The 13,655-nt window shown below is 36.4% G+C and overlaps 1 protein-coding gene across 1 annotated transcript in view; it reads left to right on the top strand.

Moving 5' to 3' along the window:
• Positions 1–13,655, top strand: part of LOC136699870 (peroxidasin) — a 54,823-nt gene that overhangs the window by 18,127 nt on the left and 23,041 nt on the right. The window contains exons 4-9 of the mRNA XM_066674917.1: positions 3,813–3,884; positions 6,381–6,452; positions 8,787–8,858; positions 9,507–9,676; positions 12,286–12,403; positions 13,226–13,395. Coding sequence (XP_066531014.1) covers positions 3,813–3,884; positions 6,381–6,452; positions 8,787–8,858; positions 9,507–9,676; positions 12,286–12,403; positions 13,226–13,395 — 674 coding nt within the window. The remainder of the gene's footprint in view (positions 1–3,812; positions 3,885–6,380; positions 6,453–8,786; positions 8,859–9,506; positions 9,677–12,285; positions 12,404–13,225; positions 13,396–13,655) is intronic.

The following is a 13,655-nucleotide window of genomic DNA, read 5'->3' as shown; positions in this document are numbered from 1 at the left end:
ACACCTGCTTTCTTCACTTAACCTCTTCACTCATCTGTAGACGTGCTGAAGTTAGGGTTGGGACATGATATATTTACTGTCATAACTGCGCTATAAGCAGTTCAAGTATTTTGTTGAAACACTCAATTTAGACAGAGTCTAAATGCCGTTCCTTATTATCATTTTTAATCTGTGCGTGTAACACATAGTTCTTCAGTTATACAGTGCACAAATATGTTCTTTCTCACATGATTTATTATATTTTCATGGCAAACTTAGACATGATTGTACACTACAGCTGACCAAGATTGTGTCAAATTACACACCATCACTTTTCTTCAAAAGTTTATTCAAAGTAAGTCACTGGAAATGAATGAGTATTTTTTAATTTTATTGTTATTGTTGTTAATAGTGTTCATAGTAGTTAGGGCTGTACCATATTGTATCATGTGCAATAATTAAAAAAATAATATTGTGATAGTTGTGATCTTCTGACTTGTTTAGGAAATGCATCATTGGAGTTACACGAAATTTGACGTGCATTTATTACGTGAGTCATTTAGGTACAGCGACAGGTACCGTAGAAATTTGCTCTGCGTTTAAAAATTTGGTCCAAAAGAGGAGTTTGGAGGTGATTTGGATATAAAATGTCAATATTGTAAATATTTTAATATTTGAGTATTTGAAATGTTTACACATTTATTTGTTTCTTCTGAATGTTGGTTAGATTTGTACTAAAATATATTGTAATTAAATATATTTAAATAAGAATTGAAATATATTATTATTAAACTAATATAATTAATATTATTATAACATTTATTTTGCTGCAATAGTGTGTTTTTGAAAAAAAAAAAAAATATATATATATATATATAAATATATACTTATTATATTAGTTTTGAGGGTTTTTTTTTTTCGTGATATGAAATATCATGACACTATTTTAGGGCCATATCGCCCACCAGTAGTAGCAGTAGTAGTAATAGTAGCAGCAGTAGCAGCAGCAGTAGCAGCAGCAGTAGTAGCAGTAGTAGCAGCAGCAGCAGCAGCGGTAGTAGTAGCAGCAGTAGTAGCGGCAGCAGCAGTAGCATTAGTAGCAGTAGTAGTAGTATTATAATAGTCATTATTTATATTACATATTTAAAGAGGTCCACTGATGCTTCCAAGACCATCACTGACAATGTGTCCAGAAGCTTTAGCAGAAGTTCTTACACATATACTAATGATAATAGCTATAAAAATAAATTCTGGTAAATCCCTAACTCAAAGAGGAAACACTTTGGACATGTAACTTTACATAATAAGCACATATTTTCGTAAAAGGAGTACAAGTGTACGTTCCCCTTTAATTTGTCCACGAAACTAATTAATAAGAAATCGTGAATGTCTCACACAATAGATTAACCAGCATCAATTAAGTATGACCCCTCAACACAAACTGCAGGGCATTCCAAAAGATCTGCAGCGGCTCACCTAGCACAGACTGAGTAAAGGTCCATTCACCGCAAACATTGCACCAAAGTGTCACTTCCAGCAGTGTGCCTGGACTAAGGGGATGTGCTGTGATCCCCACGGGTGCTCCGGGTTCTGTCTGCTTTTAAGTGTCCTGTAATTGTGGTGGTGATTAAACTTGTTACAAATGAGTATAATTAGTAAGCATGCTGCTTTCAAAGACTTGAGCTTCACAGCCTCGTCCTGGGTAATCCTTATGTCATCTTACAGTTGACCTTTTTAAAACATTTGCTTCAAATTTTAAGCAGTTAAAAATGTTCTTTTAGAGAGCATAGGTCATTCCTTAAAATCAAAGAAAATCTATTTAAAAAGGTACTTCTGTCACCTACTCAGGCTACAGTTAAAACAAGAAATGTAAACTCAGTTTGTATTGTGTAACTGGCCCCTTCAAAAGATGTCAAGGTGGATTAATTTAGATAGTACTCCAACCTTAGGAATTAGCACAAGGTCATGATGCCTGCTGTGTTATTTCACTTCCAATCATCTTCATTTGTCTTTATTTAAAGCATCCTATTCCGTCTACAGCAGGTTAACCCTTCCCTCTCTTGCTGAAGTTTAAGGAATGTTTCAGCTGGGACTGCTCTCTGGTTGAGGCACTGTATTAGAACAGAGTTTGTTTAAATCTTAACAGTACAGAAACCAAAATATCCTCCTTAATTCTAAAGGTATATGCATTCAAATTCAGTACATAAATTTTCACAAACACTTCAGGTGGACCTCAGGCGTAAAAATGTAAAGCAAAGAATGTGTCAGAATGTCCTCTTTAAGATTTCTGGATCTGTTGGATTTTACTGTGGAATTGGAAGTGGTGGAAGTTCACTGCTGATTATCTTTTGCCTCATGATTTTTACACCATTTCAAAAGCAGCTCTCTACCAAAAAGAGGCAGGATTGAAGACACAGAAGACACATATTTAATGGAATATTTATACTTACATGATTATTGAAATTGTTGTTCTAAATTAGTATTATAGAGGAGTATAACATTTCTGTAGAGGGTTACAGATGCATTACAATGAATACAATTCCAAGTAACTATATGCTGTACTTTCACAATACAATAAATACATCATAAAATATCAATCTGAAATTATGGGTTTAAATCCAAACCTCTGTTTTTAAGGCTGTTTTGTTAAATTCATTGAACTGGTCTGGTGTCGGCATGGTTCATTCTTATTTTTTGAAGTATTTTGAGAGCCAAATATACGCCTGAACTATATATTATTTTATTATGAAATACAATATGTGGGAAATCTGGAGGTTACAAGAGCATTTAGATTACGTGACCAAACTCGGAGCAACTGAACAGCCCCCCACTCCCAGAGGGAAGACTCCTAGCACTCAATTCCTGTTTCCCATGGATCGTCTCTTCTTTAGAAGCACTAAGCTATAATGTGGGGAACTTAACGCGTTTGTGTGTGTGTGTGTGTGCGCACTCAGTCACCCGGCGTTGGCACCTCACATTCCATTCTGATTGATAAAGCAAAACATTCCAGGCCCAGACAATACCTTGGCCTTCAGGACTCATCAGATTAGAGCCTCCTTGCTGCACACAGAGCATTAACTTCTCTTTACGTTACTGCACAGCACTTTTACGCACAGCAGAAAGGAGAACACACAGGGGCTAATACCCTTATTTGTGCTGAACTAAATTAAATTTGATTTAATGTGTATATTATTATCACATGATTAGGTATCTTTCAATTTGGGTTTTTAATTTTTTTTCCCCCTGCTTCGTTTATTTGTTTTGTCTCTGAGGTGATGGGATGAAAATGCGTTATTCATATTGCCCATATACTTATCATCACCGTAAATAAAAAAGCTTTCTTATATTGCCATCGTATTCTTGTAGAAAATATTTAAATCCAAGTAATGTTGGTGCTTTTTTATCATTCATCTCCACACCACTGTATTACATTTACACACATTCATCTGGGCTCTAAGCTTCAAGAAGAGCAATGGAGCATCGCTAAGATATAATAAGGTTGTGTGCCATTTTATAGCATATTTCCGTTGTGCTCCTCGTCTGAATTTGTTTGGGTATGTGTCTGTCATAAGAATCAATATTTAAAGTGTTCTGAATCTAAATTATGTTCATAATGGTTGTTTATTTATCAAAATGAGCACTTTATATATATCTATATATATATATCGTTTTTATTAATGTATTCATTTAATTTGTAAATACAAATTTAAATGAATAATTCAAATTTACATTTTAAAGTGGCATCCTGAAAGTGATCAAATACATGTTTGATCAGAAATCACTTGGTTTTTGTGTGTACTTTTCTAATGTTATATGATCATTTCTCCTTCCAGCTATTTGTACAAGAATGACATCCAAGCAATAGACCGACAGGCATTTAAGGGGCTTGTCTCACTAGAGCAACTGTAAGTGACCTCTTACCTCCTCTTTGTCTTCTTTAATGCTATAGCTCTAAAGTACCGTATCCAAATCTGTCTTCTCCAGGAAAGAATTTTTCAAAATTGTAAACATTTCAAAGATGTTTCAACATTTCTTTATAATTACAGGATTCAATATAAATAAAGCAATTCAGAGTGTGATGTGACGAGAGCTTTGCCGTTGTAGAGAAAATAAGCAAACTGTTAACTGTGATGGTCATAGAAACTAGACGTTAAGTTTTTTTTTTTTTTTAATTAATGTTTTAATTACCTCAAACTTCTGTAAAGACGAAACCTTCTTCTTTCTTTTTTCTTGTTCTTTCTTCTTCTTATTATTATTTCTTCTTCTTCTTCTTCGTTCTTCATTCTTCTTCTTTACTGCGATGGTCATAGAGACTAGACATTAGAAACTAGACATTTAAATTCATATTATAATTACCTCAGACTTCTGTAAAGACGAAACCTTGCATTTAAGCTGATATTCAGAATCCTGCATGTGCTCCCAGATGTGTCTAGTGTTGATCGCTGACCTCTGCATGTCCCATATCCTCTCACTGTGTCTAAAACATGCCAGGATTCTGTTCTTCCTGCTCAGACATTTTAGACAGATCATGGTTTGTGTCTGACCTTCTTCTTGCTGTTGCTACATTACATACTGTATTGATAAACGTCTGATTTTTTTATGGAAAACAGAGTGCATATTTTTACTTGGCCACATGAAACAGAGGGCTGATTAGATCTAATCACGAAGCAGCATATTGTAAATGGAACCAAGACGCTTCTGAGACAGATTGTTATCTTACCACTTCAGGAGGTGAAGAGGTTAGAGATGCTTTGAAGATGCAGCTGGTCAGCCGTAGACGTCTATGTTTCTTCAAGCCCCATGTTATTTTACTCCCCACAAATGGAATGGTGTCAGTGGTGTATATGGACTTTTTTCATTAGTGACATATTTCACAGGCAACATAAAAGCTATGTAACACAAGTGTTGAATTTTGCAGTGTTTAGACTTATTTACATCCAAGAATATAAACACACATTAGTGATGTCTTGAACTTTGAGATTGAGTTATTCTGTGTTGTGTGGATATGTTAAATATTGGTCTGATCAATCAGAGCTACGATCCAAGATGTGTTAGAAGTGACAGAACATAGCCTAAAGTTTGGGCAACGATGGCAAGAACCACAGAAAAACATATTAAATATTGTAAACAGAGGGTAGTGTAGTGTGTATATTCTCCAATAATAATTTCTTTGCTAGTACTAATGGAATCTATTTCTTCTTCTTCTTGCTCTTGTTCTTTCTTTCTTTTTCTCTTTCTTTCTTCTTCTTCTTCTTTCTTTTTCTTTCTTCTTATTATTTTTTCTTCTTCTTGTTCTTTCTTCTTCTTCGTTTATTTGCACTGTCAGAATGTCAGTGTTCTGCAGCATTAAAATCCTATTCATTTTGTCATCCAACAAGTGGACTTAGTTTGAATTGACCTTGTAATGCCTGGAGCTGGTTTCTCCCATTGGTTCTTATAAAATGCACTACTGCATGTTACAAAATGTAAATGTTTTCAAAGGTCATCTGAAAGATTCCTGAAGAGATTTCTGTCAGTTTGCATTCACAGGTCCACAAAAAATTAAATAACCTCAGTCAGGCTTGGTCTTAATGTGTCTGAAGTTTATTCTGATAAATATACATATCAGTAATACATTATTTGACTGATTTATTTCTGTTATTTATAGCATTGGTCTGTAGTGTAGAATTATTTAAAACTGATTAGACAGGGCAAACTGATGTTGTAGTTGTGGTGTGTTACAGCATAAATTGTAATGTCCAGCACGAACCAGCTGTTCAAAGAAATAAGTTATTAAACCACTGCTCATCTGTTACGCCTTTGGTCTGAGTTTAATGTTGTGCTAGTGTTGTTTTGGATGACGGTGTCAGGCATTTGTTCTGTAGGCTTTCACAGCTCTCCATGTGGCTCTGTTGGCTTTTTACTCCAATATAACCCATGTGCAGGGAGAAATTAACATATTTCAGTCTGTCAAATTAATTTCCCTCTTCTTTCCCACAGTTCAATTCTGCATAATGATCTGAGCTTAGCAAAAATATTTATGACTATAACTGAGATGCACAACAAGGAGTTAGAATATCAGATTACTGGATTGAGCATTCCTACAGTATGTATTATAATCTAATATTAGAGATCGTTTTAATGCTTTGAAATTAAGACTTGACTATTTGGCACACACACAAACTGGCTACGAATGAACTTGCTGGATTTGCCAATCACTTGTTGCCAAAGAACAGAGACAAATCATGTTGATCTGTTTTCTCCTGGATCTTTGACCAGTTGGATACAGAGAAATTAGTTTCTCTCATGAGTATTAGTGATGATAGCAGTTGGCTGAAGCTTCCAAATTAATGCAGAATTCCTTCTGTGACGTCACCATATATTAACGTGCATGTGATTTATGTCCATGTTTTCTCTTGCAGATATCTCCATTTCAACAACATTGAAGCTTTAGAGCCAGAGTCCTTCACTCATTTGCCCAAGCTTGAGCGACTGTGAGTTTCTTGAGGACATCACCTCTCTGACCCTTTGCATTCACATTCATGCAGCCTGGTATTTTGATGTTAATAGATACTTTGAATCAAAATCAAACAGATTGTTGTAGGAGTGTGAGGCCAACAGCCGTTTTTTTCATGAGAATAACAGAGTGTCCTGTTTGTTTAGAGAGTGGAATTCCCTGCCATTGATGGTGAACTGAAAAACACTTCAGGCTTCCAACATGACACTAGGGTGTCTTCGTTTTTATGGAGCTGCACATGGATGATCTTTTATTTGCTCACGGGTTCCTGTGACCTAAGGACTAGGCTTGTGATTGCTTTATATTTTTTTCGTGGTAAATTTGAATTGGTTTCACATGGTGACATGAAGACAGCTGTGCTCCTAAAAAAAAAAAAAAAAAAAAACAGCTTGTACATGGTGTGTTAACTTTCTGGGGATTACTTGTGTAAGATTTTGTTTATGCACCAGTTTAGGCACCAGGGATTGAGATTTAAAAAGCTATTTATCTGAGAAGTAAGTCTTTATTTTCCAAAAACAAACAAACAAACAACACATACCGGCCAACATTAGAATAAAACCAAATAACATTATTCTACTAAGCGTGATATTCTCTGTTTGAATGTGTTGGTTTAACTTTTTCCAAATCTCTCCTTGTGGCAGTCCGTGTTATTTGAGGTTATCATCCAATACCTAGTTTTAATTATTTAATAAATAATGGTTTTAAATAATGTGTGCTGGTGATTTAACAAATTCATGCAAACAAAGAGAATCTAAACAAAACATTGTTCTTAGAAAAACTTACTCACACCTACTATTTTATAGGAAATATCTTTCTTATTTGTTTTATATATATATGTATTTTGTATTTACTGTGATTTATATATAATTATATATAAGCACCACGATTACTGAGAAGGCATTAGTTTAAATATACAGGGGGTCCTCGACTTACGACATTGATCCGTTCCTACGTCGCGTCGTAAACCAATTTTCGGTGTAAGTCGGAACATATATACGTACGAACCTGTCTCATCCACGTTGAACACTTGTTCAGCACAGTAACCCCCCTCTCTAATTGTCCCGAGCCGCGTAACCGTGTATTCTTCCGCCGCGCACACCAAACACGAAGTTCACGTTACGACGTTTACGACACAAAACCACTTAAGTCGAAACAAGACTTTATACAGTAAATGGGAGATGTGTCGTAACCACGAAACATCGTAACTCGGGACTGACGTAACCCGAGGACCTCCTGTATAGAATTAGCTTAGGTGCTTAAGACTTCTGCACTGTACTGTATGACACAACAAAATCTCATATCCTCAATATGACAGCTGTAGAAGTGCTAATGTAAACATTAATGTACATTTAATGTAACAAGGCTGTATTCCACTCAATTTGGATCTGTTTGTTATGAAATGGAAAATATAAAACTATAGGGTTACTTTTAATTGTTATAACATTATTAAAAACATAAGGAGTGAGAAAAGAGGTCTTGACAAAGACGGTGCAAAAGAAATATCTTCTGTTCCCAGCTGGATTAAGATTTCATCCAAACAATGACACACGTGAGTCAGAGCCGCTAGCTCACTAAGGCTAACAATGGAGATGACCAGTGGAAAAGATCCTTCCCTTTTTCTCCCCCCTTCCTTTCAACTTGGGTTTGTACCAGATGTTTGGAGTTTAGTAGCAGATCCGAATCCCATTTTTTCCGTCTCTTTTTATGGGCGGTGGAATCCAGCCACACACGTTTTGGAGTCTCCTCTGAAAGCAGGATGAAGGAGCCACCTGGGCTAGCACAAAGAAAGAGGGATGTTGTGGGCCCGCAGGTGCAGGAAGGACCACTGTTAATGGCCGACAATAAAACGGGGATAATTTTTTATAGATCTGTGGTTTATAATGGAACATTTCACTGTTCATCGTTTTACACTGGATATTGTCCTCTGTTTTTAATAATGCTGTGGAGTTGTTGCCGATGGATATTGTATGCAGTTGCACGTAGTGTATATTGTGATAGAGTTCTGGGTCTGGGAAAAGAAACCATATTTAAAAATAAGTGCGTCTCAAAGGATTTGCATTCCGGAAAGCATATAGTCATCGCAGCTGAGATTAGACCATTGTCTGTCTTCAAAAGAGTTCCCTGTGGCTGATATCCCGTTAAATTGTGAAAGCTGTATGTTATTGTGGTGTGCTTCTGTTGTGCAAATGCATCTAGAGGCAGAAACCACTAAAATAATGACACTGTGCCTTAAAATTCTAACAGCTATTAAAAGGAAGGAGATTAAATATGAATATGGGCATAAATATTGTTTCTTTGTCCTTTTTTGCAGGTTTTTGCACAACAATAGAATAACACACCTTGTACTTGGGACCTTCTCCCATTTGCAGTCCATGAAAAGATTGTAAGTGTTTATAGCTGAAATTACAGTTTGAATGCCAACCAGAGCATAGGTCATGAAGGTCACATTGTGTGGTCTTGTTTTGAGGGTTAAACATTGTGCACAATGTCAACTCCATGTTCACTAGCTCCTGATAAACTGAGCTTTATTTAGATGTCATGGAAATGATTGTGCAACTTTTCTATGTTGAGCCAAAGTAATTCGATCAAATGATCCGACAAAAGGAAGAATGGAAACAATTAAACAGAATGAATGGACATTAATAATGGTATTTTAAAATGGCTGTTCACCACAATTTAGCTTGGAGACTAGATTCCAAATCTTAATCAACTTGTCTAAACAGACTGTTTAATTTTTATGGCAATAATGCTCTTTTGTGAGCAAAATTCATTGAGGTTTTTCCATTCTGAAATATGTTTTCAGCATTTCTTATTTAAATAGGTTACTTTTTATGGAGCATATCAGGGTCATTTACAAGACTGGACACAGATATGTGCTTCATAAAGCCACCATTCCTAAGACTAGTGCATGTTATCATGAATAGTAAGTCTGATGTGGTTCAGGATTGATTTCTGTTATAGGTAAATAGTTGACCTTGGCTTTATCAACACTAATATGTGTGTGTTTGTGTGTGTGTCTTGCATTGTCCAGGCGTCTAGACTCCAACACACTCAACTGTGATTGTGAGCTACTGTGGCTGGCAGATCTATTGAAGCAGTATGCAGAGTCTGGCAATGCCCAGGCAGCCGCTACCTGTGAATACCCAAGCAGACTTCAGGGACGCTCTGTGGCCACTCTCACTGCAGAGGAGCTAAACTGTGGTAAAGCGTACACGTGTCTGTATGACGAGCACAGAGCCTCAATTAATAAATTAGTTTCTCAAATTCAACTTAAAATTCTCCCTTTCTACTTTTAGGACAACCTGCATTTTCTTTCTTTAGACATAAAAACCCTTGCAGTGTAATAAAACTGAAGCATGCCCTTTAAGTTTCTTGCCTCCTGTAACAAATGATATTCAGGGTCTTAAAGCATGCTAGCTACCTTGTGGTATAACAGATGCTGTAGAGGTTTAGCAGGGTGCGTAAGAAGTGAGTTTCCAGATGTAACGCTGTTAGGGTATTTAGCCTCCTACTCAGCAACTGTTCTGCCAGGGCAAGTAGTGGGTCAAATGCAACTCCCCAAGTCTCAGGCATCTGCTAAGCAAATGAAGATCTAGCCTACAGGGCTTTCTCTAGAGGCAGGTCTGTCAAGTGCAAAGCAGCCCAGGCATCAGACTAATTCATATCAGTCAGATGTGGGCTCAGTAATTTCCTCTACCTAGCAACAGGGGGCCTTTCTAAAGGGAAGTTCTTCATGTTTCACTAAGAGTCGTTCTGTGAAATTCACAAGTTCGCTTTAAACGGAGCCATATTCAAGGACACAGCGTTTGTCTATTTACTAGGGAGCCACAAACCACTGTAGCTAATTTGCTAGACAGGCCTGCCCAAGCTTGTTAGTGTAATCCATCCTCTAATGTCTCCATAGGTTCTATAGTGGAATGCATCTGAACCCCATTTTTCTCTCTCCCACACTCTGCTTAAGAACAATGCTCGGGCAGCTCCAACAGCTGTCAAAACACGGCACAGCTCAGCGCCACTGCCATCCTGTGTCGTAGGCTGGTGGCCGGCAAACAGGGTTGTAATTGTGCTGTCACACTGTGTTAATGGGGTGAACAGTAGTCTATAGAGCAGAGAGGGATGGCACAGTACCCACACAGTGATGAACATTTAGCCCTCGCTAAAAGAATTTTTTTGGGATTGTTTTATTTTGGTTCCTAAATGGTTCCTTTTGGTTTTTTTCTTCAAAAATGTAATTTACAATACATTAATATATTACCTATTTTACTGATGAGAACTTGGAATTTATATTTGCAAAAGCTACACGCTAGTAGGTACTAGCACAAGCATAACGTAGAATCACATGCATTTCTGTATCTTTTTAAAGATGTTATCATTCATTAGAAGTTAAACCATTCAGCTGTTTAAAATAACTTTAGGTTAATGCCTCTCAGTTAGGGCTGGACAATAATTCGATATTGATATATATCACGATATAAAATGTTTCAATAACGATATGATTTTTAAACACAGTTTCAATATTTCAATATATATTATTTACAGCATCTGTCACTGACTGGCTGTTATTACAGGGCACTGTCATCTGTGCAGGGCAATTAAAAAAAATTTAAAAATGTTAATATTGACAAAGCCAGTAGGTTTATTTTTAATGGTGATTTCATGTTTGCGCTTGGAAGGTTTTCTGTGGATTTTATACTGTCCCTATTGATATCAGAAATATATTGTATTGATCAAAGTTAAGAAATATACTGTTATATAAATTTGGCCAGATCGTCCAGCCCTAATTTCAAAAGATAATTTTTAGATTTCATTTGATAAATGTGATTCCTAATATAGTTTTGACATTATTTGAACAAAACCTGCTGCTTGCCCTAAGCTGAGGCTTTGAAAAACATGAAGCAAAATATAAGTACAAGTGTAAATATACTATATGTTTTTTTGTTGTTGTTGTTGTTTTTTATGCTCAAAAGCAAGTTTAAAGAGAGTCCTCAAACATTTAGCAGGCATTGTCTGAAAGTAATCATTTTTAATTCGTTTTTAAAGTGTGCTCTCTTGCACTTTTATAATGCTGGAATAACAAAAAAAAAAGAAAATAAATAAAACATTCCATTGGTCTTTTTGAAAAATAACTGAAACATAAAGCCTGTTACACTCATTTGTATTTATCCTAAAATGAACAGACACTTTGAAATGGGAGCTGATTCTGCCTCTTGTACAGACTGTTCAGGCAGTGTTAGTACATGCTGTAATGGATATAGTGGCATTAGTTTTGGGTAAATTCCTCCATTTGGCACACGGCAGTCATCAACATGTCCGCAGTCACCGTTGGTCTGGGGTTGAGCCGAGACATTATGGTTGCCCTGTCATGTGGCCAGGGAGCCCTGTGGCACCCAAAGAAACTGTCCAGCTGGCTTGGACTTCTCCAACTGGACAGCCTTCTATGGAGCAATTCTTACTGTAGCCATTGTATCCTCTAAAAACAAGTTCCTAGAGCTTTCTTAGCTGGGACATATGGTTTCAAGAGTTATGTGATGAAAAGTGTCTTCTCACAGAACACATTTACAAAACTGTTTCTTAAAGAACCATCCAATAAAACGTTCCTTCAGGGAATCAGTGTTTTTAATCTATTTATTTATTTATTTTTAAATTAATTTGTTACCATCAATTCCATTCCTACTACATTTCTTCTTCTCTTTTGCATTATTTCAATTCTCCACTTCTATTCTATTCAATTCTAAATTCTGCCCCCCGTCTCTGTTTCACACTACTTGTTGACCTTTCCCCACCCCCTCTGTCCACTCTGCTGTGTGTAGAGGTGCCCCGGATCACTTCCGAGCCACAGGATGTGGACGTGACTTCAGGGAACACAGTGTACTTCACATGCAGGGCTGAGGGCAACCCCAAGCCCCAGATCATCTGGCTGAGGAACAAGTAAGAGCCCAATAGTTAATTGGCCCTGACGTGAGCATGGGCGTGTAACAAATAAAGTCCAGCAATTGATGATATTTAATCATTAGAAATCATTGTTTAACTTTGTCGTAATGTACTTTTCTGGATATATCAGGGGTGATATCAATACTTTTAAAAATGATGTTCAGTTGCATGTTTCATTGAAATTTGTGCAGTGCCATATGTGAACATTACAATAATAATATTTGATAATTGATAATATTGTTTTAATCATTTTTGTTTTTGTCTGTTCCAAAATTGATTATTTTTCAAAATATTCATCACAGCATTTAGATTTGATGTAGGTTTTATCTCATGTTATATTTTTGCCCACTCTTACTTTACCATCCAGAGCAAATACCTCAGGTTCCATCAAATGAGAGTTTAAATTTTTAACACAAACTGATTTAGTAATAATCATGTAATTTTTTAATTTTTGCCAAAATTTAGGAAGGCACACGTGTCGTATTTTGTTAATATTTTGTTACTGATCAGAGCGAGGTGACTATGGAGGAAGGGATGAAGTCACTGGTCACTTGTGATCCCAGATATTACATAAGGATTATAAACAGACTGTATACTGTGTTAAGTAGTACAGTCTCACATTCATTACGGTTTCATTTATGACTCTCACTCCTGTCATAAATAATAGAATCTCTCAAATGTCTACCCAGTTTAAAGGGTTTAAAGAATGTATTATGACAGCAATACATTACAGATAATCTAAAATCTAACATGTCAGTTTATAGACTTATCTTTAGGATCCATTAATTTTCCATTAATTAATTTCTGCTGTGTTCACAGCAATGCTCTGGACATGCGAGATGACACCCGTCTGAATCTTTTGGAAGATGGGACCCTGATGATTCAGGACACAAGAGAGACTGACCAGGGCGTGTATCAGTGCATGGCCAAAAATGTTGCTGGCGAAGTTAAAACTGGAGAAGTCACTTTACGCTATTTCGGCACTCCTTGTGAGTCTAGTGCTCCTCTTTCACTCTCTGAATGGTCGATAATTACACAGCTTTCAGCACACATCTTGAGATCTACCAGATGTTCAGCATTTCCTGTTTGTCCCCTCTGCATCGTTGTGTATGTTTCAGTGTCTTCCCCCCACCATCTAGCTCATAGCTGAAGTTTGTATAAAGTTCTCCCTCAAACAGCTGAGGTTAGGAGAATTTGGCATTTGAAAACATTCATGTTATAAGTTTAAAAGACCAGGTATTTTTGTTTT

Source organism: Hoplias malabaricus, chromosome 1 (assembly GCF_029633855.1).
Source record: "Hoplias malabaricus isolate fHopMal1 chromosome 1, fHopMal1.hap1, whole genome shotgun sequence".
In the NCBI taxonomy this organism is placed as follows: domain Eukaryota; kingdom Metazoa; phylum Chordata; class Actinopteri; order Characiformes; family Erythrinidae; genus Hoplias; species Hoplias malabaricus.
Note: the sequence above shows the minus strand (reverse complement) of the source record. Positions and strands in the feature narration are given on the sequence as shown.